The sequence below is a fragment of the Macaca mulatta genome, chromosome 4 (assembly GCF_049350105.2).
Source record: "Macaca mulatta isolate MMU2019108-1 chromosome 4, T2T-MMU8v2.0, whole genome shotgun sequence".
NCBI lineage: Eukaryota > Metazoa > Chordata > Mammalia > Primates > Cercopithecidae > Macaca > Macaca mulatta.
In genome coordinates, this window is record NC_133409.1 from 77,876,711 (window position 1) to 77,903,504 (window position 26,794).

The 26,794-nt window shown below is 38.3% G+C and overlaps 1 protein-coding gene across 1 annotated transcript in view; it reads left to right on the top strand.

The window, feature by feature from the left end:
* SEC63 (SEC63 homolog, protein translocation regulator) overlaps positions 1-26,794 on the top strand; it is an 88,317-nt gene that overhangs the window by 46,491 nt on the left and 15,032 nt on the right. Inside the window, 9 exon segments of the mRNA NM_001266833.1 lie at positions 2,265-2,373; positions 4,504-4,598; positions 4,702-4,834; positions 6,892-6,984; positions 8,336-8,490; positions 9,793-9,940; positions 13,947-14,029; positions 18,136-18,195; positions 18,380-18,553. Coding sequence (NP_001253762.1) covers positions 2,265-2,373; positions 4,504-4,598; positions 4,702-4,834; positions 6,892-6,984; positions 8,336-8,490; positions 9,793-9,940; positions 13,947-14,029; positions 18,136-18,195; positions 18,380-18,553 — 1,050 coding nt within the window.

The following is a 26,794-nucleotide window of genomic DNA, read 5'->3' on the forward strand; positions in this document are numbered from 1 at the left end:
CAGAGTGAGACCCCAACTTAAAAAAAAATTATATAACTATACTATTAAAGGTCTTCTAAAGGTGACATTACTCGAGCATGATAATATGTATATCCTCCCAATTCAAAAGTTACCCACAACTGACCAGACATGGTGGCTCACTCCTGTAATCCCAGCGTATTGGGAAGCCAAGGCGAGCAGATCAGTTTAGGGCAGGAGTTTGAGACCAACATGGTGAAATCCTGTCTCTACTAAAAATACAAAATTAATCGGACATGCTGATTGGAACCCAGGAGGCAGAGGTTGCAGTGAGCGAAGATTGTGCCGCTACACTCCAGCCTGGGTGACAGAGCGAGACTCTGTCTCAAAGAAAAAAACAAAAATCACAAAAGTTACAATTGAGTTAATACAGATACATATATACATACGTATACATATACATATGTGTATATGTATATATGTGTAACATACATATGTGTATCTTTGTATATATATTTTAAATACAGGGAAAACTGTCCATTATAATTTTATTTTTGTTACTTATTTATTTATTTTTAAGACAAGGTCTTGCTGTAGTAAGGTGCTGCAAACATGGCTCTCTGCAGCCTCTACCTCCTGGATTCAAGCAAATCCTCCCATCTCAGCCTCCCAAGTAGCTCAGACCACAAGTGTGTACCACCATGCCCCACTAATTTTTTGATTTTTTTTGTAGAGATGGGGTCTTGCCATGTTGTCCAGGCTGGTCTTAAACTCTTGGACTCAAATGATTATCCTGCCTTGGCCTCCCAAAGTACTAGGCTTACAGGTGTGAACCACCATGCCTGGCTGACACAGATATATTTTAAGTTTAAAATGAAAGTCTTCCTGCACTACCACCCTCAACTTCATTTATTTAGGAATCATTGCCAGGTTTGGTGTTTTCTCTTTGAAATCTTTTTCTATGCATTCATGTACACACATTCATTTAAAAATTAACCTTTAATGAGATTTTACTGTATGTATGCATTATTCTGTTTTTTTTTGCTTAATATATTGAGGATGCAACATATAGAACAGCCTCATTTTTCTTTTTTTTTTTTTTTTGAGGCAGAGTCTTCACTCTGTCGCCCAGGCTGGAGTGCAGTGGCACCATCTCGGCTCACTGCAAGCTCCGCCTCCCGGGTTCGCGCCATTCTCCTGCCTCAGCCTCCCGAGTAGCTGGGACTACAGGCGCCCGCCACCATGCCCGGCTAATTTTTTGTATTTTAGTAGAGACGGGGTTTCACTGTGTTAGCCAGGATGGTCTCGATCTCCTGACCTCGTGATCCGCCCGCCTCGGCCTCCCAAAGTGCAGGGATTACAGGCGTGAGCCACCGCGCCCGGCCTAACAGCCTCATTTTTTAAAGCAGCTGTATAATACTATAATATGGAGATACCATTTGATTTTTACCATTTATTACTTTTGTTACTTGTCTCCTTTCTGATCCTGGAGTTCCTTTTAGTCACATAGTGAAACTAATAATTAAGTTGTTTGTTTTGCCTTCTTCAAAGGATTGTTGCAAGAATCCAATCATATTGAGTAATATGAATGAAAGTTTCATGTCACTTGTAAAATTACGCCTACATTTGTTTATCGAGTATTTATTGAAGACATGTTTTGTGTCAAGAACCAGCTTGGTGCTTATAGCAGTGGGTAGTTTTATCCCTTTTTGGTCTTTAAGGAATTTCTATCCAAAATGGTAAATGTTTTAATTATATATATGCAGTGACTTAGGTTAGTGTTTAGGCTTCAGACAATATAAATATTTGCTAAATAAATAACTTGAAATAGCAACAAAGAGGTGCTTATTTTAAGACTCAGGTATTTTTGTTGTTTTATGAATATTTAGAAGATTTGACCATAAACATATTCTGCATCAAACTTAACATTTATCAGGATTTTGTTTTGCCTTTTTTTTTTTTTTTTTGAGACAAGAGTCTCCCTCTGTCACCTAGGATGGAGTGCAATAGTGTGATCATGGCTACTGCAGCCCTGACCTACCTGGGCTCTAGCGATCTTCCCACCTCAGGTTCCGGAGCAGCTGGGACTAGAGGCATGTGCCACCATGCCCAGCTAATGTTTGCATTTTTCTTTTTCTTTCGTAGAGACAGGGTCTCACTATGTTGCCCAGGCTAGTCTCAAATTCCTGGGCTCAAGCAGTCCTCTCACCTCAGCCTCCCAAAGTGCTGGGATTACAGGCATGAGCCACCTCTCCCAGCCTATCATAGTTTTTATACTTTCTTTCTTAATTTTATTTGTGTTTTAGGGCTCTTGGTGGTATCGCTCAATACGCTATAGTGGAGACCAGATTCTAATACGCACAACACAGATTTATACATACTTTGTTTATAAAACCCGAAATATGGATATGAAACGTAAGTAAACTTAAGTAACTTTGCTATTAATCACATTATTTTGTGACTCACTTATGTGGGGTTGACATATATATATTCCTTAACTCTGTACTAGTGAGATTCCATTGCACAGTTTTATAAATAGTTAATTTATATAATTAAAGCTAGAGAAAAATGCCAGCACCCTTTATCACATTTATTAATTTATATTTCCATTGTTCACGTTTACTCATATATTTCATCAGAAATTTTACCAGAAGCCTTATGCGTGCAAGTTTTGTAATACTAGCTAACATTTATTATTTGTTGTATGCCAGACACTGCTAGTTGCTGTACATGTCTTGACTCATTTAATTTTTGCTGTGCTCCTGTAAGTTAGTTCTGTTTTTAAGTACATCTTATAGATGAGGAAACTGAGGCACAGAAAAGTAACACACTCAGGGATACACAGTAAGTGATATCCAGGATTGAACCCAGGCAGTGTGGTTCTTGAGCCTTAAACCGTTATGTCATATTGTATTAATTGTAGTAAAAATAAAGTCTTAGGTGTGTGAAAGAAAACTGTTAGAATATTTCATTCCCATTTCTTATTTAAAAATTTAAGAAAAAAATTTTCACTTTCTTTGATTATATAAAGCAAACATTGTAGTTTATCCCTGGGAGATAGAGTGTTGCCTTTCAGAATGATGGCTCTGCAAAAATCATAGATGCTCCTCCATCCCTCCTTAAAAAAAAGTGATAAAAGAATGTAAGTTTCAAATTGTGTTTCTGGGACCAAAATGGACTTTTCTGTATTTTGGATTTGGCAATTTTACTAATTAGTAATGAGAAAGACTTACGATCATATATGACTGTGTGTGAACAGATTTTACATTTCTGAATGAGTTAATACTACTTTGCCTTACCGAAAATATTACCCTTTCTAAAGCTGGATTGAAATGTTAATACAGAATCTTACTCCCTTATGAAAATGTTTCATGTTTATAATTTTAAGTGTGCTTTTTGCCTCAATCGTTTTGATTTCTGTTTCTTTTCTGAGGATGGTATCCTTACACAGCTTTGTCAGGAAGCATTGTTTAGCTGGTGGATATCTTTAGACATTCTAGGTTATTTTAGCTGTTTTAGGAACAATTTTTATTAAGTAAACATTTGAGGGTAGTAATAGTAATAGCTCACACAAGTACTGTGCTTGCTGTGTGTCAGGCACATATGAAGAAGCTGAGATACACAGATATGAAGAATATTATCCTAGGTCATTTAGCTAGGAAGTAACAAAATACCAAGGTCTGTGAACTTAACTTCTATACTATCCTGCATTTTGTGAGTACATTACATGAATTTTTTTTTTCTCCGAGACGAAGTTTCTCCCGTCTTCCAGGCTGGAGTATGGTGGCGCAATCTGAGCTCACCACAACATCCGCCTGCTAGGTGCAAGTGATTCTTCTGCCTCAGCCTCCCAAGTAGCTGGGATTACAGGCGTGCACCACTATTGCCTGGCTAAGTTTTGTATTTTTAGTAGAGGTGGGGTTTTACCATGTTGGCCAGCTTGGTCTCGAACTGGCTGGTCTCGAATTCCTGACCTCATGATTCTCCTGCCTCGGCCTCCCAAAGTGCTGGGAGGCGTGTAGGCGTGAGCCACCACTGGCCTGTGGGTTTTAATCATGTGTATTTCCACAAAGTCCTCTCGGGTTCCATAATACAATTTTTTGGAAAATGACAGTGCATGTTAGTTTACACAAGGCCTTGAGAAGTCATGTAGTAAAGAAACCTTTAACTTGTTTACATTATTTTCAGCTTTATTTAACCATAGGGCCCCCTTTTTTCTTGTAAGTTATTAATACCACACAGAATACTAATGTTCTATAGAAAGTTTCTGGGGAACTTTCAGTGATTTTAATGCCTCTGGTTGCTTTGGTGTGCTTTATTTGATCTATACTTCTGTTCACTTGTGGTGGTTGATACTGTGTACATTTTAAAAAGGGAGATGTTACTTTTTTTATGGAAGGAATGAATACTTGTCAGTGGAGTTCAGATAATTTTTAGCATTGTGCATGTTTAGAAAAGTGCTTCACTTTCAAGTGAATTAAGTATCTCAGGAGGGGGAATTAATAAATGAGCATATTTATTTTCCTTCATATTTTGTTTTCTTAGGTCTTATCATGGTTTTGGCTGGAGCTTCTGAATTTGATCCTCAGTATAATAAAGATGCCACAAGCAGACCAACGGATAATATTCTAATACCACAGGTTAGGCTAATCTCCCAAATCCCCCGATGAGCAGTTAAATATTAAAGTGAATACTTTAAAAAAAAAACACTGTGTTTTTGAATAATTATTTTATTTATTCTAGCTAATCAGAGAAATTGGCAGCATTAATTTAAAGAAGAATGAGCCTCCACTTACCTGCCCATATAGCCTGAAGGCCAGAGTTCTTTTACTGTCTCATCTTGCTAGAATGAAAATTCCTGAGACCCTTGAAGAAGGTATTTGTGATTCTGGTATCTACAGTTTTAGTGGGGTGAAAGCAGCAGATTTAATTAGACTTAATGGTGTGTATTAGTTTGTACTCCATTGCTCTAAAGAAATACCTGAGACTGGGTAATATATAAACAAGAGGTTTAATTGACTCATTGTTCTGCAGACTGTACAGGAAGCTCATTGTTCTGCAGGCTGTACAGGAAGCGTGGCTGGGGGGAGGCCTCAGGGAACTTTTATTCATGGCAGAAGGCAAAGCCAGAGCAGGCACAGGCAGAGCAGAGGTCTTCACACGGCCAGAGCAGGAGGAAGAGAGAGTTGGGGGAGGTGGCACACATTTTTAAACAACCAGGTCTTGTGAGAACTGATCTTGAGAGCAGCACCAAAGGGAGAACTCCGCCCCCCAATCCAGTCACCTCCCACCAGACCCCACCTCCAGCATTGGGGATTACCATTCAACATGAGATTTGGGTGGGGACACAGACCCAAACCATAGCATGGTGTTGCAATGTTTTTTGTTGCTGTTCTTTTTTTTTTTTTTTTTTTTTTTTTTGAGACGGAGTCTCGCTGTGTCTCCCAGGCTGGAGTGCAGTGGCGTGATCTCGGCTCACTGCAAGCTCCGCCTCCCGGGTTCACGCCATTCTCCCGCCTCAGCCTCCCAAGTAGCTGAGACTACAGGCGCCCGCCACCACGCCCGGCTAGTTTTTTGTATTTTTAGTAGAGACGGGGTTTCACCATGTTAGCCAGGATAGTCTCGATCTCCTGACCTCGTGATCCACCCGCCTCGGCCTCCCAAAGTGCTGGGATTACAGGCTTGAGCCACCGCGCCTGGCGTTGCTGTTCTTTTTTGGGCAAAAAATTGCTCAAGGACTTTTTAAAAAAGAAGTGTATATGCTACATAATTACTTCACAAATGGTTTGAAGATCTAAGTAAGTCAGATATTTTGGCAGGTGTTAAAATTTAGTGTTTCAAGGTGAGAGAATGTTCTGTATGAGAAATGTTTAGTTAGTTGCAGATGATACAAAAGTTCCTAATGATTTTTTTTTTTAAACGACTCTGTAAGTTTTTGGAGGGAGCAAAATGGATTTCACAACAACCAACACGTCTCACCTCAGCATCTGCAAGCTTCCTCCAACAGTGGTTACCAATAATGTCTGTTTTATGGTTATTTAAAGCTTCATAAGTACTTGAAGCCATGTATTTTGCTTAAAAGTAGTTGATTGAGGCAACAGTGTTTCCAGGGATGTCATTAATTATCTCTTTTTCACCAACATTATTTGAATTACAGTTTTAAAAGACAGTTATTATCTCTAGGAAATAAATGTTCTTTTTGAATGATATCCTACCATCCCCCACCTCCTTTAAGGCAGTAATGCAATTAAATGCTTCTGAAAACAAGGCCATGTGATACTTAGTAATTGGTGATAGGACAGGATGCTTATGGTGGAATGAAGGAGCACTATTTAGGCATTATCATTGGAGTTGCTTTGAAATACTGAATTAACTAGTAATTCTGTTGCTAATGTTCTGTAGAGATGCATAAGCATCTCTATTTTTACTTACCTGTAAGAAGCAGGAAACAAATCATTGTTAGGTTGAGTATCAAATCCATAGGTTAATGTGGTCTTAATAGTTAACTGTTATTAAATGCAGTATAAATGAAAGAGTCTCTCTCTTTCTCTAAGTTGCCCTCTTCTTCTCTTCTATGTCTCTCATCTCTCCCCCTGTATTTAGTTGACATATTTACTTTGACATATTTAGTTGATCCGCCCACCTCGGCCTCCCAAAGTGCTGGGATTATAGGCGTCAGCCACCATGGTTTATTACGCCTAACGTTATGTTATTAAAAATTTGTCTTTGAAATGTCTAATCTGAGCTAGGGTTTTATGGCTGATTTTTGACATAGTGATACTGAGGAGAAACTCTTCCATTCAATCTGCAAAATTCTGAGATCATGTGAAATATTTGTGGCATAACATTAATATTAGTTTTGGGTCACAGTGGTAAAGATGCTTTAACTGTAAAATTAAAATGATCTGTTTCAGGTTTTTTATTCTTTTGCAGATCAGCAATTCATGCTAAAAAAGTGTCCTGCCCTACTTCAAGAAATGGTTAATGTAATCTGCCAACTGATAGTAATGGCCCGGAACCGTGAAGGTGAGGAGGAAATATAGTTAATTATGTTATACTTTTTATTGCAAGCATATGCAGATTATACTTCATACTTTAGGATTTATGGGTACTCAGTATAATTCTGTCTGCCAGTTCAGTGAACTTTTTCAGTTTTACTTATGGCTTTTCATATTTTTTTTCTATATTTTCTGTTATTTAAAGTCTATATCACAGCCCACTGTGGGGTTTTTGTTGTTGTTGTTGTTTGAGATGGAGTCTTGCTTTGTCACCCAGGCTGGAGTGCAGTGACAAAATCTTGGCTCAGTGCAACCTCTGCCTCCTGGTCTCAAGCGATTCTCCTGCTTCAGCCTCCTGAGTAGCTGGGATTATAGGCGTGTGCCACCACGCCTGGCTGATTTTTGTATTTTTAGTAGAGATGGGGTTTCATCATGTTGGTCAGGCTGGTATTGAGCTCCTGACCTTGACCCGCCTCAGCCTCCCAAAGTGCTGGAATTACAGGCATGATAATTTAATTGTTTTATTGTTCAATTGTTTGCAAAGATTTAAAATTTCCTTTTTCTTTGAATAATTTTTGAGTTAAGTCATTATTTTTTTCTAACAGTGAATTTGAAATAATTATTTAACTGATACAATAGTGATTCATATGTTATGTAATTTTTATTAATTAATTATAGACAGCATCTACCAGGGCTGGAGTCCAGTAGAGTAATCATAGCTCACTGCAGCCTCAAACTCCTGGGCTCAAGCAGTCCTTCTACCTTAGCTCTCTGAGTAGCTAGAACTACAGGCGCATACCACAGCACAGAGCTAACTTTACATTTTGTGTAGAGGTGGGATCTCACTTTGTTGCCCAACTGGTCTGGTTTCCAACTCCTGGCGTTAAGCAATCTTCCCACTTCAGCTTCCCAAAGCCCTGGCATTATAGTCATGAGCCACATGCCTACAGGCATCTAGCCATTTTTTTTTTTTTTTTTTTGTATAGAAGGAAAAGAATGAGGAAATTTGTGGTCAGTAATGGAAAGGAATACCCTTAAAAAAGGATAGTGGTATGGTTTGTTGTTACGAGCGATGTTGGTTCTTGTCATGGTGTCATATGTTGGTGATACTGATAATGTCTGATAATTTACTATTATTTGAGGTGAAGCAAATAATTTTTCTTTTAAAAATCAATGGTTGTTGCTGGAAAATGTTCATTTGATCAAGTTTGTGTAATTTTAGCATCTTCTCTGGTAACTTTTAAAGGAAAATCTTCATTATGATCCTCAAATTTGAGATGTTAAGGATTTAGTGTGAATTGTGTTTTTTGTGATGAATTGTATACTCCTGAACATGTAAAAAGTCCAGCCCTGTTTCTTTTTTTCCTATTCTTTCTAAGAAAGGGAGTTTCGTGCTCCAACTTTGGCATCCCTAGAAAACTGCATGAAGCTTTCTCAGATGGCTGTTCAGGGACTTCAGCAATTTAAGTCTCCCCTTCTGCAGCTCCCTCATATTGAAGAGGACAATCTTAGACGGGTTTCTAATCATAAGAAGGTAATTCTTGGCTACTTTAAAGTCAGTTTTGAGCAGTTTGTCCTGTCACTTAAAGGTAACATGAATAAAAGTTTTCTGGAAATGCATTTTTTAGATTTAGAATGTCTTAAATATTCTAAAACTTTCAGGTGGTTCTGTTAACATTTTCATGACTAGGTAGCTGTTTTATAGTACTTTACTATTGTAAGTGGCTTTACTATTTTGGGGGTTGGTGCATTTAAACAGTCAACAGTTAGGTCCTTATATTATGTTACCAAAAATAAATGTACTGTCTACTTTCCAGTCATTTTATTCTTGGCTTAAACGTTGGGCAATTGTTTACTGGTTAAGTATGAACAACAAAAACATTTAATAAATTAAATAAAGACCGTTCTTATTTAGAATGTGTAATCTATAGTACAAACATGATAATGAATCTTAAGGTATAACAAAAATTTGTATAAATGAGGAAATACAAGAAACTGAAGTTCAATTCTAGTAGGAGATTTTAAACATTATTTTGTATATAATAGATAAAACGAGCAGAGAATAGACATTGGATTTGATAGTATATTAATGTAGAATTAATAAATGCATGTTGGAAATTTATATCAGAGTTCTCTGTCCTTTCAAGTACTCATGTTCCCCTTATAAATTTGATTATATGCTAAGTCATAATTAAACACTTTAGAATCTAAAAGCAGAGATTTTACATGCCTCATGATCTAATCTGTGTCTTTGAAAGTGAAAAATAACTAGCACCAAAGACCTGGAAAATTAAAGAACATGCTCCTAAGTAACCATTTCGCCAAGATGGGTATTACTACAGTAACAGCTATATTTTAAGAATAACAAAAATGAGAATGTTGTGTAGTAAAACCTTGAAGGTGTGCCTTTATTGAGGTTTATTTTTACTTTTGTTAGGTAAAAGTAAAGGTTTATTAGTACAGGTTTGGTAATAGTAAACCTATTAATTGCAATTAAAGGTTTTTGTTATTAAAATTGAAAATTAACTGAGGACATCAGTTGACAAAGTTTTTGGTTGAGTCAAGATTCTTATTTTTTTCCCCTCCAACTTTATTTTTTCTAATTTAAAAAAATAAGCCTGTATTAACTTTATAATTTAAAAATTTTTAATTCATATTGTCTTGGAGAAAAAGGTCATGAAATGCCATGTGGTTATTTTGTGCTTTGAAATGCACATTAATCAACATTTTTCTAAAAGTTGCTGGATTTTGTTGTAGTTAAGGTGTGAGTAATTTTCTTTTTATGAAAAGCTTTGTGAGTTAGGGAATTATGTATTTTCTTTTTTTTTAAATTCAGTATAAAATTAAAACTATCCAGGATTTGGTGAGTTTAAAAGAATCAGATCGTCACACTCTACTGCACTTCCTTGAAGATGAAAAATATGAAGAGGTTATGGCTGTCCTTGGGAGTTTTCCATATGTGACCATGGATATAAAATCACAGGGTAAGTGGGAGGTTTCTCTGTTGAACATTGCTTCCCTTTTGATAGACTGGTTCTCATTTATTTGACTCAGGATTCTCAAAACACTGTACTTAATAAGAGAACTTGTTATTAGACTTTGCAGAACTGTAGTTTACCTGTCAGATTTTGTGTGTTGGAAAATGATTTATACCTAATAGTTTGAGAACACTGATGGAGTCCTACTTTTATTATCCTCATAATGGGATGAAGCCTGAGAACTCTGTTCTGTAGTTCAACTTTTAGCAATTTCTTAACTTTCCAAAGAATGGTGAAGACTTCCAGGCACGATAAAAGAATGAGATATTTGAAATATATTATTAGTATGAAAGAAATAGCTGCTTAGTTGTAAAATTAAATTTTTAAAACCCAACTTGTTTATGTTAATTAAATGTTGAAAATTACTGTGTTTTACGCCACATTTCGTGTGTTTTTCTTACCCTACCTCTATATTTTCTTTGAGGGAAAAAAAATAAAGGTTGTTTTTCTACCTATATAATTGCCCTGTGTTTCTGTTTCAATATCTGAATGGTCTTAGAATACTGAGAGAATTAGAGACTATCTGCTCCATTCTTCCATTGTGGTGGTGGTCTGAGCTTTAACATTCGCTAAGTTACCATTATGAGAACATTCTTTTAGTTACCAAGAATACAGGGATGTATTAATAATGGTTTCTGTCTTTATTTTATTTAGTTATTTATAAATAATTTTTGAGATGGGGTCTCACTCTGTCGTCCAGGCTGGAGTGCAGTGGTGCGATTTTGGCTCACTGCATCCTCTGCCTCCCAGGCTCAAGCAGTCCTCCTACCTCAGCCTCCTGAGTAGCTGGGACTACAGGTGCACACTACCATACCTGGCTAATTTTATTTTTTGTGTTTTTAGTAGAGACAGGGTTTCACCATGTTGCGCAGGCTGGTCTCGAGCTTCTGGGCTCAACTGATCCACCTGCCTTGGCCTCCCACAGTGCTGTGATTATAGGTGGGAGCCACCGTGCCTGGTTTGTGTCTTTAAAGAGAGCTTATTGTCCAGTTGAAGCAATAGGATTTAAAACAAGGTAAGGGCTGGGCCCAGTGGTGTCATGCCTTTAATCCCAACACTTTGGGAGGCCAAGGCAGGGGGATCACTTGAGCCCAAGAGTTTGAGACATGCCTGGGCAACATAGGGAGACCCTGTTTTTATAAAATTTAAAACACACACACACAAACCAAGATAACATATGCTAAGTGTTAAAATGAATGACACAGACGTTGTACCATTTATTTATACAGCAAATATTGAATGCTGTGCATTCTTCTAGGTCCTGGGGAAGCCGTGGTAAGACAAAGCCTCTCCTTATTGAGCTTGTATTCTAATAGGAATTGAGGAAAGGTAAATGGCTCCCAAAGATTGGCATGTTTGGTAAAGGAAGGCAGTCAGTGCAGTTTGGTTTCAGTTTGACTGGAGTGTAGCATACGTGTTATGAAAACTTGGTTTGTTGGCTGGGCGCGGTGGCTCAAACCTGTAATCCCAGCACTTTGGGAGGCCGACACGGGCGGATCACGAGGTCAGGAGATCGAGACCATCCTGGCTAACACGGTGAAACCCCGTCTCTACTAAAAAATACAAAAAACCAGCCGGGCGAGCTGGCGGGTGCCTGTAGTCCCAGCTATAGGGAGGCTGGGGCAGGAGAATGGCGCAAACCCAGGAGGCGGAGCTTGCAGTGAGCTGAGATCCGGCCGCTGCACTCCAGCCTGGGCGACAGAGTGAGACTTTGTCTCAAAAAAAAAAAAAAAGAAAACTTGGTTTGCTTTGGTGAGGAGTTGGGGTTGCCTTGTGGGGCCATGAGTTTTCAGACTTTAAAAATACTAATGTAAAAGCTGTATTTAGGACTGTGCTGATTTAATGAAACCGTCCAAATAAAAATTTTGGTACTTACAGAGATACTTTTTGATATTAAGAACTGTTAAAATACACCCTTTTCTTTCTTTATTTCTTTTTTTTTTTTTGAGACAGTCTCGCTCTGTTGCCCAGGCCGAAGTGCAGTGGCACTATCTTGGCTTACTGCAACCTCCACCTCTAGGTTCAAGTGATTCTCCTGCCTCAGCCTCCCGAGTAGCTGGGATTACAGGCATGTGCCACCATGCCCAGCTAATTTTTGTATTTTTAGTAGAGATGGAGTTTCACCATGTTGGCCAGGCTGGTCTCAAACTCCCAACCTCAGGTGATTCACCCACCTTAGCCTCCCAGAATGCTGGGATTGTGGGTGTGAGCCACCATGCCTGGCCAAAAGTACATACTTCTTAGAAAAATGAATATTAGAAGAGATTTTCTTATAGGAAGTAGAAATTTAAGAGTGTTGAGCCTCACCGACAAATATTACCATATGTTCCACTCCATAGCATCTTGTATAGACAGTTTATTTATATTTTTACAATGCTGCCTAATTATCTAATAATAGTGCTATAGTTGATGAAGGAGGAGTAGAAGAAGTATAGAAGCAGGAAAGGGGCATCTGCCTGATAGTAATACTGGAGATGGTGGATCTCCTTCCCTACCTTGCAAGAATCTGTAATAGAATCTATTGTTGTCCTTTTCTTCACTTTAAAGCACCAAACAGCAGGTCAGCATTCATGTGGTTATTTCACATGACATGCTTGTGCACATACAACTGTGCAAAATGAAAAATATAGATGAATATGTGGCCCAGATTTGATTTTTGATAATGGAGACTTCCAGGGTGAAGAAGGGATATTATACCCTTTGTTGATACCCAGCTGCTGCACCTTATAGCCAGTAATGGAGATAGCAATTGTAGATTATTGGAGGTCATTCTTTTCAACTGATGGTATGTTAGTAAATTGCAGACCAGTATGAAAAGCAAACGTAACAAACTTAAAATTGTAGGTAAAAATATATAAGAAGAACTATCTTACAGATAAAATCTGTAGAAAAAATAAATTAAGGATCACATTTGAATGGAAGGTATATTTGAGTTATTTTTATTTATTTTGTTTTATTAACTTCATAGTAGAGTTTTTGGGGATATGTGTGGGAAATGTGGTTTTAAAAATTAAATAATTGCAAAAACATGTATTTAGTACCATTTATTGAAAAAATACTTTTTCACAAGTGCTTTTTAGTGTAAAGAGGATATATTTGTTCCTGCCTTTAAAAAAATAAGTCTCTTTTGTGTGGTTAGGAATACTAGTTTTCATTATTTTATTCAGACAGACATTGATCATACAGGTAAAATCTTGTGAATGTAAGGTTTGCACAGTTTAATAGGGTGACAAAAGCCTATTTTTATGTCACTATGAGAGAACTGTGTTATGGTAAGTCTCACATTATACTGTGTTTTCAAAAACCTGGGCTTGAAGCTTAGCGTGCGAATGCAGGTGTTGTGTGGGTTTGGGTTTGGGTATTTTACTTAAATATTTCCGAACCTTGGTTTCTTTCTTTTTTTTTTTTTTTTTGAGCCGAGGTCTCACTCTGTTGCTCTGAAGTGCAGTGGCGCTATCTTGGCTCACTGCAACCTCTGCCTCCCAGGCTCAAGCTGTCCTCCACCTCAGCCTCCCGAGTAGCTGAGACTACAGGCTTGCACCATCACGCCTGGCTAACTTTTGTATTTTTTGTAGAGACAGGATTTTGTCATGTTGTCCCACTGATCTCGAATTCCTGAGCCCACGCCATCCGCCTACCTTGGCCTCCCAAAGTGATGGGATTACAGGCATGAGACACCACGCCTAGCTAAACTTTAGTTTCTAAAAGTTTCTAAGTATCTATACTTTGTAGGGCTATTTTAGAGATTAAATGAATTATTAAAAGCATCTACTGGAGAGCCTTATACAGAGTAGTCAATCAGTTTTTTTTTTTTTTTAACAAATTTAAAATACAATATGCTTGAAATACTGAAGTGCCAAACTAATTTAGGTAAGCCAAGTTTTGCTGTTTGCATTGACATAGAACTTGATTTTTATTTTTTGCTGTTTTTTTTTTTCTTCCATCTTAACAGTGTTAGATGATGAAGATAGCAACAACATCACAGTAGGATCCTTAGTTACAGTATTGGTTAAGTTGACAAGGCAAACAATGGCTGTAAGTAGTCTATCTGTATTTTTATGCTTTAAGAGTTGTGTGTCAAGGCTTTTATATTTATTTCCGTCATTCTCAAAGTCAAAACTGTTGTAATACCAAGATCTAATTTTGCAAATTCTATTAACTCTTTTGAAATTTTCAATTAATTTTCATGAAACAGTTTTCACATACACTAATAAAACCTGGAAAATAGTCCTTTGTGTGATAGTTTAATTCTCTATAAAACATAATCATAGCAAAGTAATGTGGATATAGTTCTTAAGCTGTGAAGTGCTATACAGAAGTTGTTACTGATGAGAATTTCATCACATTTCTTTTTAGTGAGTTCTATAGAGAATTGACTCTTTTATTTATTTTTTTATTTTTTATTTTTTTTTGAGATGGAGTCTCGCTCTGTCGCCCAGGCTGGAGTGCAGTGGCCGGATCTCAGCTCACTGCAAGTTCTGCATCCCGGGTTTATGCCATTCTCCTGCTTCAGCCTCCCCAGTAGCTGGGACTACAGGTGCCCGCCACCTCGCCCGGCTAGTTTTTTTTGTATTTTTTTTTTTTAGTACAGACGGGGTTTCACCGTGTTAGCCAGGATGGTCTCCATCTCCTGACCTCGTGATCCGCCCATTTCAGCTTCCCAAAGTGCTGGGATTACAGGCTTGAGCCAACGCGCCCGGCCGACTCTTATTTTTCATTTCAAAATTTAAGAATTACAATAAAAATAACATTTTTTTTTCCTGATAATGTGAAACATTTATGTTGTCTGGAAAAAATTTAGGCAATGCAGAAAAGTATAGGAAGAAATTAAAATTACCCGAAATCTCACCACTTCGAGATGATTCATTTTGAGGCTTATCACTGTAATGTAGCCTAATGCATGTATACCTGTAGAGCTAAATGATGTTTTTGTCATGGATCCCTTCTCTCTCCCATTTATTTCCTTCCTTCCTTCCTTCCTTCCTTCCTTCCTTCCTTCCTTCCGTCCTTCCGTCCGTCCGTCCGTCCGTCCGTCCCTCCCTCCCTCCCTCCCTCCCTCCCCTTTTTTTTTTTTTTTTTTAAATGGAGTTTCATTCTTGTTGCCCAGGCTGGAGTGCAGTGGCATGATCTTGGCTCACTGCAACCTACATCTCTTGAGTTCAATTGATTCTCCTGCCTCAGCCTCCTGAGTAGCTGGGATTACAGGCACGCACCACCACACCTGGTTAATTTTTGTGTTTTTAGTAGAGATGGGGTTTCACCATGTTGACCAGGCTGGTCTTGAACTCCTGAACTCAGGTGATACACCTGCCTCAGCCCCCCAAAGTTCTGGGATTACAGGAGCTACCGTGCCCAGCCCATCTCTCATTTTCTTTAGGAAAACCCCTTGTCAGCCTCAAGTGACCAGAATGCATAATCTTGTTGTTTTGTATCTTCTCCTATCTTTCTCCATGCTCATATTTACCATCTGGGTCTTTATAGTGCATACGTACATATAGGCACTTAAATGTGGATTGATACTTGTCTCATGCTTTTTTGTTAAATCTGGTGCAATCATTTTGCATATATTTCCTTCATCTTCTTTTTTGAGATGGAGTCTAGCTCTCACCCAGGCTGGAATGCAGTGGTGCAATCTCGGCTCATTGCAACCTCTGCCTCCCAGGTTCAAGTGATTCTTCTGCCTCAGCCTCTCCCTAGTAGCTGGAATTACAGGCACATGCCACCACACCTGGCTAATTTTTGTATTTTTAGTAGAGATGGCGTTTCACCATGTTGGTCAGGCTGGTCCTGAAATCCTGACCTCAAGTGATCCACCCACCTTGGCCTCCCAACATGCTGGGGTTGCAGGCGTGAGCAACTGCACCTGGCCTATTTTATTTTTTGTTGAGACACGGTCTCACTGTGTTACCCAGTCTTGAGTGCAGTGGTGCAATCTTGGCTCACTGCAACGTCCGCCTCCTAGGCTCAAATGATTCTCCCACCTCAACCTCCTGAGTAGCTGGGACCACAGGTGTGCACCACCATGCCCAGCTAATTTTTTTGTATTTTTAGTAGAAATGGGGTTTCTCCATGTTGCCCAGGCTGGTCTCGAACTCCTGTCCTCAAGTGATATGTTTGCCTCAGCCTCCGAAAGTGCTGGGATTTAGGCATGAGCCACCATGCCTGGCCTAATATATATATGTATTTTTAAATAGAGATGTGGATCTCTGTAGGTTGCCTAGCTGGTCTCAAACTCCTGGGCTCAAAGGATCCTCCTGCCTTGGCCTCCCAACGTGCTGGGATTACAGGCATGAGCCAGCATGCTTGGCTCTCAGTTTCTTTTATTTATATTTTCTCCTGAGTCAACTGGTAGAGACTGAAGTATTTTTACTCAATTTATTCAACTAGTGGTAGATTTTAGCCTTTTGCCCTGAGGTTTTTGAGCATCTGCAAGAAATATATGCCACATTTATATCCCATGCCTAAAATTGCTGGTAGGAAAAACATATATATTTTTTTCTTATAGAGATGGGGGTCTCACTGTGTTGGCCAGGTTGGTCTTGAGCTCCTGACCTCAAGTGATCCTACCATTTCAGCCTCCCAAAGTGCTGGGATTACAGGTGTAAGCCACCAAGCCCGGCTTGAAAATCATATTTTGTAGTAGGATATATTGAATCCAAGATGTTGGTTTTATTATAGCAAGTGATAAGGAAGCATTTGTCGTGGACTCTGGGTGAGAGAGGTGCCTCCTGGGAGAAGAGGAACCGAAACCAATGCTAAAATTGGGTTTAGAATCCGAATCTAGACTACCCATATCCTTTGGACTTCCCAGCCTGAAAAATGAGCAAAACTTTGTTCTTGAACTATTAACGTTTCTGGAGTGATTGGTAGAAAAAAGAATAGAACTGCCCTGGAGTAAAGAAAAGAATTGTTTTTATCTTCCCATTCTTGTATGAACTGTCCCTTGGAGTAATCAAGTAGCAGAACCCAGCTAATAAGTGAAAGGAGGAAGTTATGATAGAATTAGACTAGGGAGTGGCAACCTTTTTCTTTAAAGGTCCAGATAGTAAGTATCTTAGGTTTTATAAGTGATACAGTGTTTGTAGCAACTACTGAACTTACAAATGGGTGTGGTCATGTTCCAGTAAAGCTTTGTTTTAAAAAGCAGGTGGCAGGGCAGGCACAGTGGCACAGCTACTTGGGAGGCTGAGGTGGGAGGATTCTTTAGCTCAGGAGTTTGAGACCAGCAGCATAACAAGACCACTGTCTTTAAAAAAAAAAAAAAAAAAAAAAAATGGGCAAGTGGTATGGACTGTTCAGAGTTGACTTCTGAATTAGGCTCTCTTTATTGTATAGAGCCTAACAATTATAACTGCTTTTACTTGTTAGCTTTAGTAATTCTAGGGAGTTCATTAAACACAGTCTGTATGTCATCTAGTATAGATGCTTACTGGGATTTAAATCCTAAATTTATCGGTTCTGTACTGATTCTAAATGGATTGTATGGTTGGTGGATATAGCTTTAGGATATGTAGATTTTCTTGGTGATTTTTTAAAATAGATGTGGGGTCTCACTATGTTGCCCATGTTAGTCTCAAACTTCTGGGCTCAAGCAATCCTCTTGCCTCAGCCTCCCAAAGTGCTGAGATTATAGTCATGAGCCACCGTGCCCCACCTGTGATGATTCAGTTCTTAGTCTCAGGTCTCAGGTCCATTAAGTAGTATCACTGACTATAGTGAATAAACTAATACTAGTCTCAAGGGTTTTTTTTTTTTTTTTGTTGTTGTTATTTTGCACATCACACTGACTTATTGTCAAGGTTTTAATGCAGAAAATAGTATACTCATAACATTAAAATACTCATGTTTGCTTGCTATTAGAATAAAATGAAATTTTAAATATTTTTACTGTATGTATCCTTACTCCATTTGTAAACTTGAGTAGACTGTACTTTCAAAACTTGTTCAAGACAGATGTGAGATACAAGGTATCTACTTGCATATGCACGCAGTCATCAGCTAGTAATTGCTAAATGTCTCCTCCTTCTTCCTCAATTGTAGCCAGTTAAAAATACTTTAAAAATACAGTTTGAAAGATTGCTTTGTCTGAAAGATAAATATAGGTTGACAGATTTTGTATTTCTCTTTTTGCTACCCCTTAGGAAGTATTTGAAAAGGAGCAGTCCATCTGTGCTGCAGAGGAACAGCCAGCAGAAGATGGGGTAAAAACTTGGGTTTCCGAACCTATCTTTCCTAGTGAAAGAAATATTTTATTTACTTCTCCAGTTGACTTATATTGCTCTGGGAGAGTAACTCAGTTTAACCATTTCCACCTAAAAATTACTGTAACCTTCAATTGAATATCTATTGCTATAACTTACAAGTATGACATGTTATGATTTACAGCAGGGGGAAACTAACAAGAACAGGACAAAAGGAGGATGGCAACAGAAGAGTAAAGGACCCAAGAAAACTGCTAAATCAAAAAAAAAGAAACCTTTAAAAAAAAAACCTACACCTGTGCTGTTACCACAGTCAAAGCAACAGAAACAAAAGCAGGCAAATGGAGTTGTTGGGAATGTAAGTTTATTATTATCGTTATTATCATTGAGCTAAAATATACAAACACTAAAATGATCAAATCTATGTGTACAGCTTCAAAAGTTTTACATATTTATGCACCCGTGATACCCTAGAAAGCTCCTTTGTGCCCTTCTCAATGAGCCCTCCACCCATCTCCCCATCCCTCTACCTCCCACTATTCTGTCTGTAATTGCCATAGATTAGTTTTGACTATTCTTAAAGGTCATATAAGTGTCATATTTTATGTATGACTCCTTTCATTCAGCGTTATGTTCATGATAATCCCTCTGTATTTGTAGCAGTAGTTAATTCTGTGTTTGTGTGTGTGTATATGTGTATAGTATTTCATTGTATGAATATACCACATTTATCTGTTTTGTGGTTGTTGGACATTTGGGTTGTCTGTAGTTCTTAATCTAATATGAATAAAGGGTGCTATGCTTATTCTTATACATGGCATTTTGTGGACAGTCATTTTCCACCTAGCAGTGAAATTGCTGGATTATAAAGTAGGTGCATGCTTAACTCATTAAAAGAGCCTATTTGCCAAAGTTGTACCATTTTATGCTCCTTCCTATAACATTCGTGAGTCTTTTGTTCTACATATTCACCAATACTTGGTTTTACCAGTCTTTTAGCCATTTGGTAGATCTGTAGCGATATCTCTTCATGTGATTTTTGTTTGCATTTACCTGATGGCTAATGATGTTGAACACCTTTTCATGTGCTTGCTGGCCATTTGGATAACTTCTTTTTCTATTAGGTTGTTTGTCTTGTTACTGAATTTGTAGGAATTCTGTATATATTCTGGGTAAGAGTCCTTACATTTTTACTCTCTTATTGGTAGCTTCTAATGGTTCTTATTTTAATGAGGTCAATTTCATTAGTCTCTTTTTTTCATCAGTGAGGTCATTTTTCATCAATGGCTAATGCTTCTGTGTCTTAAAAATTAAGACATCCTGACTGCTCCAAAGTCAGGGAGGTATTTTTCTGTTTTCTTCTGGAAACATTACCTTAGTTGATAAAACTATCTTGAATTAACTTTTCTTGAATGGTGCAAGGTAGGGGGTATGAACCACTTACACCATCACCATTCATTGAAAAGGTCATTCTTTCCTCAGTAAATTGTAATGGCACTTCGTTGTAAAACAGATGACACTGAGCCCAACAAGGCTGCTGCGGCCTGTCTCCTCTCTGGGCAGGGCATCTCTGAAAAAAAGGCAGCAACCCCAGTCAGGGAATTATAGATAAAACCCCACCTCCCTGGGACAGAGCACCTCGGGGAAGGGGCAGTTGTGGGTGCAGCTTCAGCAGACTTAAACATCCCTACCTGGCAGCTCTGAAGAGAGCAGCGGATCGACCAGCACAGCATTCAAGTTCTGATAAGGGACAGACTACCTCCTCAAGTGGGTCCCTGACCCCCATGTACCCTGACTGGGAGACATCTCCTACAGCAGACACCTCATACAGGAGAGCTCTGGCTGGCATCTGGCGGGTGCCCCTCTGGGACAAAGCTTCCAGAGGAAGGAAGAGGCAGCAATCTTTGCTGGTCTGCAGCCTCCACCGGTGATATCCAGGCAGACGGGGTCTGGAGCAGACCTCCAGCAAACTCCAGCAGACCTGCAGCAAAGGGGCCTGACTGTTAGAAGGAAAACTAACAAATAGAAAGGAATAGCATCAACATCAACAAAAAGGATGTCTACTCAAGAGACTCCATCCGAAGGTCACTGACTTCAAAGACCAAAGGTAGATAAATCCATGCAGATGGGGAGAAATCAGCCCCAAAAGGCTGAAAATTCCAAAAACCAGAATGCCTCTTCTCTAAAGGATCACAACTCCTTGCCAGCAAGGGAACAGAACTGGATGGAGAATGAGTATGATGAACTGACAGAAGTAGGTTTCAGAAGGTGGGTAATAACAAACTCCTTCTAGCTAAAGGAGCATGTTCTAACCCAATGCAAGGAAGCTAAGAACCTTGAAAAAAGGTTAGACGAATTGCTAACTAGAATAACCAGTTTAGAGAAGAACACAAATTACATGATGGAGCTGAAAAACACAGCACGAGTGCTTCGTGAAACATTCACAAGTCCCGGTAGCCAGATTGATCAAGCAGAAGAAAGGATATCAGATTGAAGATCAACTCGATGAAATAAAGCGAGAAAACAAGATTAGAGAAGAAAGAGTGAAACGAACAAAGCCTGCAAGAAGTATGGGACTCTGAAAAGACCAAATCTGTGTTTGATTGGTGTACCTGAAAGTGACGGGGAGAATGAAACCAAGTTGGAAGATACTCTTCAGGACATTATCCAGGAGAACTTCCCCAACCTAGCGAGGCAGGCCAACATTCAAATTCAGGAAATACAGAGAACACCACGAAGATACTCCTTGAGAAGAGCAACCCTAAGACACATAATCATCAGATTCACCAAGGTTAAAATGAAGGAAAAAATATTAAGAGGAGCCAGAGAGAAAGATCGAGTTACCCACAAAGGGAAGCCCATTAGACTAACAGCAGATCTCTCGGCAGAAACCCTACAAGCCGGAAGAGAGACTTGGGCCCGATATTCAACATTCTTAAAGAAAAGAATTTTCAACCCAGAATTTCATATCTAGCCAAACTAAGCTTCATAAGCGATGGAGAAATAAAATCCTTTACAGACAAGGAAATGCGGAGAGATTTTGTCACCACCGGACCTGCCCTACAAGAGCTCCTGAAGGAAGCACTAAACGTGGAAAGTAACTACTGGTACCAGCCACTGCAAAAACATACCAAATTGTAAAGCCCAAATCGACAGAATACACATTCTCCTCAGCACCACATCGCACTTATTCCAAAATTGACTGCATAATCGGAAGTAAAACATTCCTCAGCAAATGCAGAAGAATGGAAATCATGACAAACAGTCTCTTAGACCACAGCGCAATCAAATTAGAACTCAGGATTAAGAAACTCACTCAGAACTGCACAACTACATGGAAACTGAACAACTTGCTCCTGAATGACTACTGGGTAAATAATGAAATGAAGGCAGAAATAAAGATGTTCTTTGAAACCAATGAGAACAAAGACACAACGTATTAGAATCTCTGGGACACATTTGAAGCAGTGTGTAGAGGGAAATTTATAGCACTAAATGCCCACAAGAGAAAGCAGGAAATATCTAAAATTGACACCCTAACATCACAAGAACTAGAGAAGCAAGAGCAAACAAATTCAAAAGCTAGCAGAAGACAAGAAATAACTAAGAGCAGAACTGTAGGAGATAGAAACACAAAAAACTCATCAAAAAAATCAATGAATCTGGGAGCTAGTTTTTTGAAAAGATCAACAAAATAGATAGACCATTAGCCAGACTAATAAAGAAGAAAAGAGAGAAGAATAAAAAAGATGCAATAAAAAAATGATAAAGGGGATATCACCACTGATCCCACAGAAATACAAACTACCATCAGAGAATACTATAAATGCCTCTACACAAATAAACAAGAAAATCTAGAAGAAATGGATAAATTCCTGAACACATACACCCTCCCAAGACTAAACCAGGAGGAAGTCAAATTCCTGACTAGATCAATAATAATCTCTGAAATTGAGGCAGCAATTAATAGCCTACCAACCAAAAAAAGTCCAGGACCATAGTTTCACGGCCGAATTCTACCAGAGGTACAAAGAGGAGCTGATACCATTCCTTCTGAAACTATTCCAAACAATAGAAAAAGAGGGAATCCTCCCTAACTCATTTTATGAGGCCAGCATCATCCTGATACCAAAACCTGGCAGAGACACAACAAAAAAAGAAAATTTCAGGCCAATATCCCTGATGAACATTGATGTGAAAATCCTCAATAAAATACTGGCAAACCGAATCCAGCAGCACATCAGAAAGCTTATCCACCACCATCTGTCGGCTTCATCCCTGGGATGCAAGGCTGGTTCAACATACGCAAATCAATAAATGTAATCCATCAAATAAACAGAACCAATGACAAAAACCACATGATTATCTCAATAGATGCAGAAAAGGTCTTCGACAAAATTCAACAGCCCTTCATGCTAAAAACTCTCAATAAACTAGGCCTTGATGGAACGTATCTCAAAATAAGAGCTATTTGTGACAAACCCACAGCCAGTATCATACTGAATGGGCAAAAACTGGAAGCCTTGTCTTTGAAAACCAGCACAAGACAAGGATGCCTTCTCTCACCACTCCTATTCAACATAGTATTGGAAGTTCTGGCCAGGGCAGTCAGGCAAGAGAAAGAAAGAGTATTCAATCAGGAAAAGAGGAAGTCAAATGGTCTTAATTTGCAGATGAGATGATTGTATATTTAGAAAACCCCATCGTCTCAGCCCAAAATCTCCTTAAGCTGATAAGCAACTTCAGCTAAGTCTCAGGATACAAAATCAATGTGCAAAAATCACAAGCATTCCTATACACCAATAACATACAAACGGAGAGCCAAGCCATTAGTGAATTCCCATTCACAATTGCCATAAAGAGAATAAAATACCTAGGAATACAACTTACAAGGACCTCTTCAAGGAGAACTACAAACCACTGCTCAAGGAAATAAGAGAGGACACAAACAAATGGAAAACATTCCATGCTCATGGATAGGAAAAATCATGGATAGGAAAAATCAATATTGTCAAAATGGCCACACTCCCCAAAGTAATTTATAGATTCAATGCTATCCCGATCAAGCTACCATTGACTTTCTTCACAGAATTGGAAAAAACTAAATTTCATGTGGAACCAAAGAAGAGCCCGCATAGCCAAGACAATCTTAAGCAAAAAGAACAAAGCTGGAGGCATCACACTACCTGACTTCAAACTGTACCACAAGGCTACAGTAACCAAAACAGCATGGTACTTATACCAAAACAGATATATAAACTAATAGAACAGAACAGAGGCCTCAGAAATAATGCCACACATCTACAACCATCTGATCTTTGACAAACCTGTTAAAAACAAGCAATGGGGAAAGCATTCCCTATTTAATAAATGGTATTGGGAAAACTGGCTAGCCATATGCAGAAAGCAGGAACTGGATCCTTCCATACACCTTATACAAAAATTAACTCAACATGGATTAAAGACTTAAGACTTAAAACCATAAAAACCCTAGAAGAAAACCTAGGCAGTACCACTCAGGACATGGGCATGGGCAAAGACTTCTTGACTAAAACACCAAAAGCAATGGCAACAAAAGCCAAAATAGACAAACGGAATCTGATTGAACTAAAGAGCTTCTGCACAGCAAAAAACAAAAAACAAAAAAAACCAAAAAACAACCTATCATCAGAGTGAACAGGCAACCCACAGAATGGGAGAAAGTTTTTACAATCTATCCATCTGACACAGGGCCAATAGCCATAATCTACAAAGAGCGTAAACAGATTTACAAGAAAAAAACAACTCCATCAGAAAGTGGGCAAAGGATATGAACAGACACTTCTCAAAAGAAGACATTTATGCAGCCAACAAAAATATGAAGAGAAGCTCATCATCACTGGTCATTAGAGAAATGCAAATCGAAACCACAGTGAGATACCATTTCACGCCAGTGAGAATGACAATCAGTAAAAAGGAAACAACAGATGCTGGAGAGGATGTGGAGAAATAGAAACGTTTTTACACTGTTGGTGGGAGTGTAAATTAGTTCAACCATTGTGGAAGACAGTGTGGCGATTCCTCAAGGATCTAGAACTAGCAATATTTACCCAGCAATCCCATTACTGGGTATATACCCAAAGGATTATAAGTCATTCTACTATAAAGACACATACACACGTATGTTTATTGTGGCACTGTTTACAGCAGCAAAGACTTGGAACCAACCCAAATGCCCATCAATGATAGACTAGAAAATGTGGCACATATACACCATGGAATAGTATGCAGCCATAAAAAAGGATGAGTTCATGTCCTTTGCAGGGACATGGATGGTGTTGGAAACCATCATTCTCAGCAAACTAACACAAGAACAGAAATCCACACACTGGCATGTTCTCACTCGTAAGTGTGAGTTGAACAATGAGAACACATGGACACGGAGGGGAACATCACACACTGGGGCCTGTCAGGTGGTGGTGGGCTAGGGGAGGGATTGCATTAATAGAAATACCTAATGTAGATGATGGGTTGATGGGTACAGCAAACCACCATGGCATGTGTGTACCTATGTAACAAACCTGCACATTCTGCACATGTACCCTGGAACTTTAAGTATAATTAAAAAAAACAACAGGTGATACTGTATATGATGTGTAGGTCTGTTTATGGACTGTCCGTTCATTCTATTGATTATTTGACTATTCTTATGCCAGTGCCATACAGTTTTAATTGTTGTAGCTTTATGTTAAGTCTCAAAATATGTAGTGTAAGTGCTCCAACTCTGTTTTACTGATCAAAATTTTCCTGATCAAAATTTTCGTGTTTTAATTCCTTTACATTTCCTGCCAGTTTTTAGAATAAGCTTAACAATTTCCCCCCAAAAAAGCTGCTGAAATTTACATTGATATTGCACTGAATCCATGGTTCAATATGGGGAGAATTGACATGTTAATAATACTGAGTCTTGTTATTCATGATTGTGGTTTATCTTCATTAATTTGGATCTTCCCTAATTTTTCTCAGCAGTGTTTTGTAATTTCCAGTGGCAGAGGTATGGCACATCTTTCGTTAGATTTACCCCTATGTATTTGATCCTTTCTGATATCACCGTAAATGTCATTAAAATTTTTATTTGGTGTTTGTTGCTGGTGTATAGAAATAGTTGCTTCTAAATATTGACCTTGTATCAAAGAGTCTTAATGAATTGGCAATAATTCTAACCATTTGTAGATATTTTAATAAAGATTTTCTACATATACAATGTTGCCATCTGTGAATAAAGACAGTTTTACTTTTTTCTTTTTAATCTTTATACCCTTTCTTCCTTTCTGTCTCACTGTGCTGACTAGAACTTTCAGTGTAATATTTATTCAGAGTTATGATAGTAGAAACCTTATCTTATTGTTGGTCTTAGGAAGAAAGCAAACATTATTTTACCACTAAATGTGATGTTAGGTGTAAGTTTTTTGTAACTATTCTTTGTCAGGTTAAGGAAGTGTTTCCTTTTATTTCCAGTTTGCTGAGAATTTTTATCACTAGCAAATAGTGAATGTTATTAAAGGTTTTGTTTTTTTTTGTTTGTTTGTTTGTTTTACTTTTTTTCCTTTCTGTTGAATTAGATTGATGGATTTAAAAAATTTGAAACCATCCCTGCATTCCTGGAACAAATATCATTTGGCCATAACTTAGTATCCTTTTTTATATTTATCTGGATTTGACGGTATTTTCTTTGTATTCTCACATCTAATTTTAAGAGCAAATATTGATTTGTCATTCTCTTTTTTTGTAATATCCTTGTCAGGTTTTGTATCAGATTTATGCTGGCGTTATTAATCAAGCTAGGAAGTATTCCCTTTTTTGCTCAGAAGAGTATGTGTAAGCTTCAATTTGTTTTTTTAGTCTGTGGAAGAATTCTCCAGGGAAACCATCTGGGCCTGGAGTTTTCAAAGGGAGTTTATTTGTGGAGTTTCTTTCTTTAATATATATTCTGCGTTTTTCTTATTGATTTTAGCAAATTGTGTTTTTCAAGGAATTTGTCTATTTCCTCTTATTAAATTTGTTGGCATAACATTATTCATAATTTTCTTTTAATGTCTGTTGGATATAGTTACGCCTCTTTTGTTCATCATATTGGTAATTTTTATTGTTTCTTTTTTTTTCTTGATCATTCTTGCCTAGGGGTTTAATCAATTTTATTAACCTTTTCAAAGAACCAACTTTTAGTTTTAAGTTTCTTTTTCTATACCTCTCTCTGCTTTTTTTTGTTTGTTTTTTGAGACAGAGTCATACTCTGTTACTCAGGCAGTGGCTCACTGCAACCTCCACCTACCAAGTTCAAGTGATTCTCCTGCCTCAGCCTCCCAAGTAGCTGAGATTACAGGCATGTGCTACCACGCCCAGCTAGTTTTTTTTTTTTTGTTTTTTGTTTGTTTTTTTGTTTGTATTTTTAGTAGAGATGGGGTTTCACCATGTTGGTCAGGCTGGTCTCAAACTCCTGGCCTTAAATTATCCACCTGCCTCAGCCTCCCAAAGTGCTGGGATTACAGGCATGAGCCACCGTGTCCTGCCTATTTCTGCTTTCTTTGCATTTAATTTGCTGTTCTCTTTGATTCTTGAA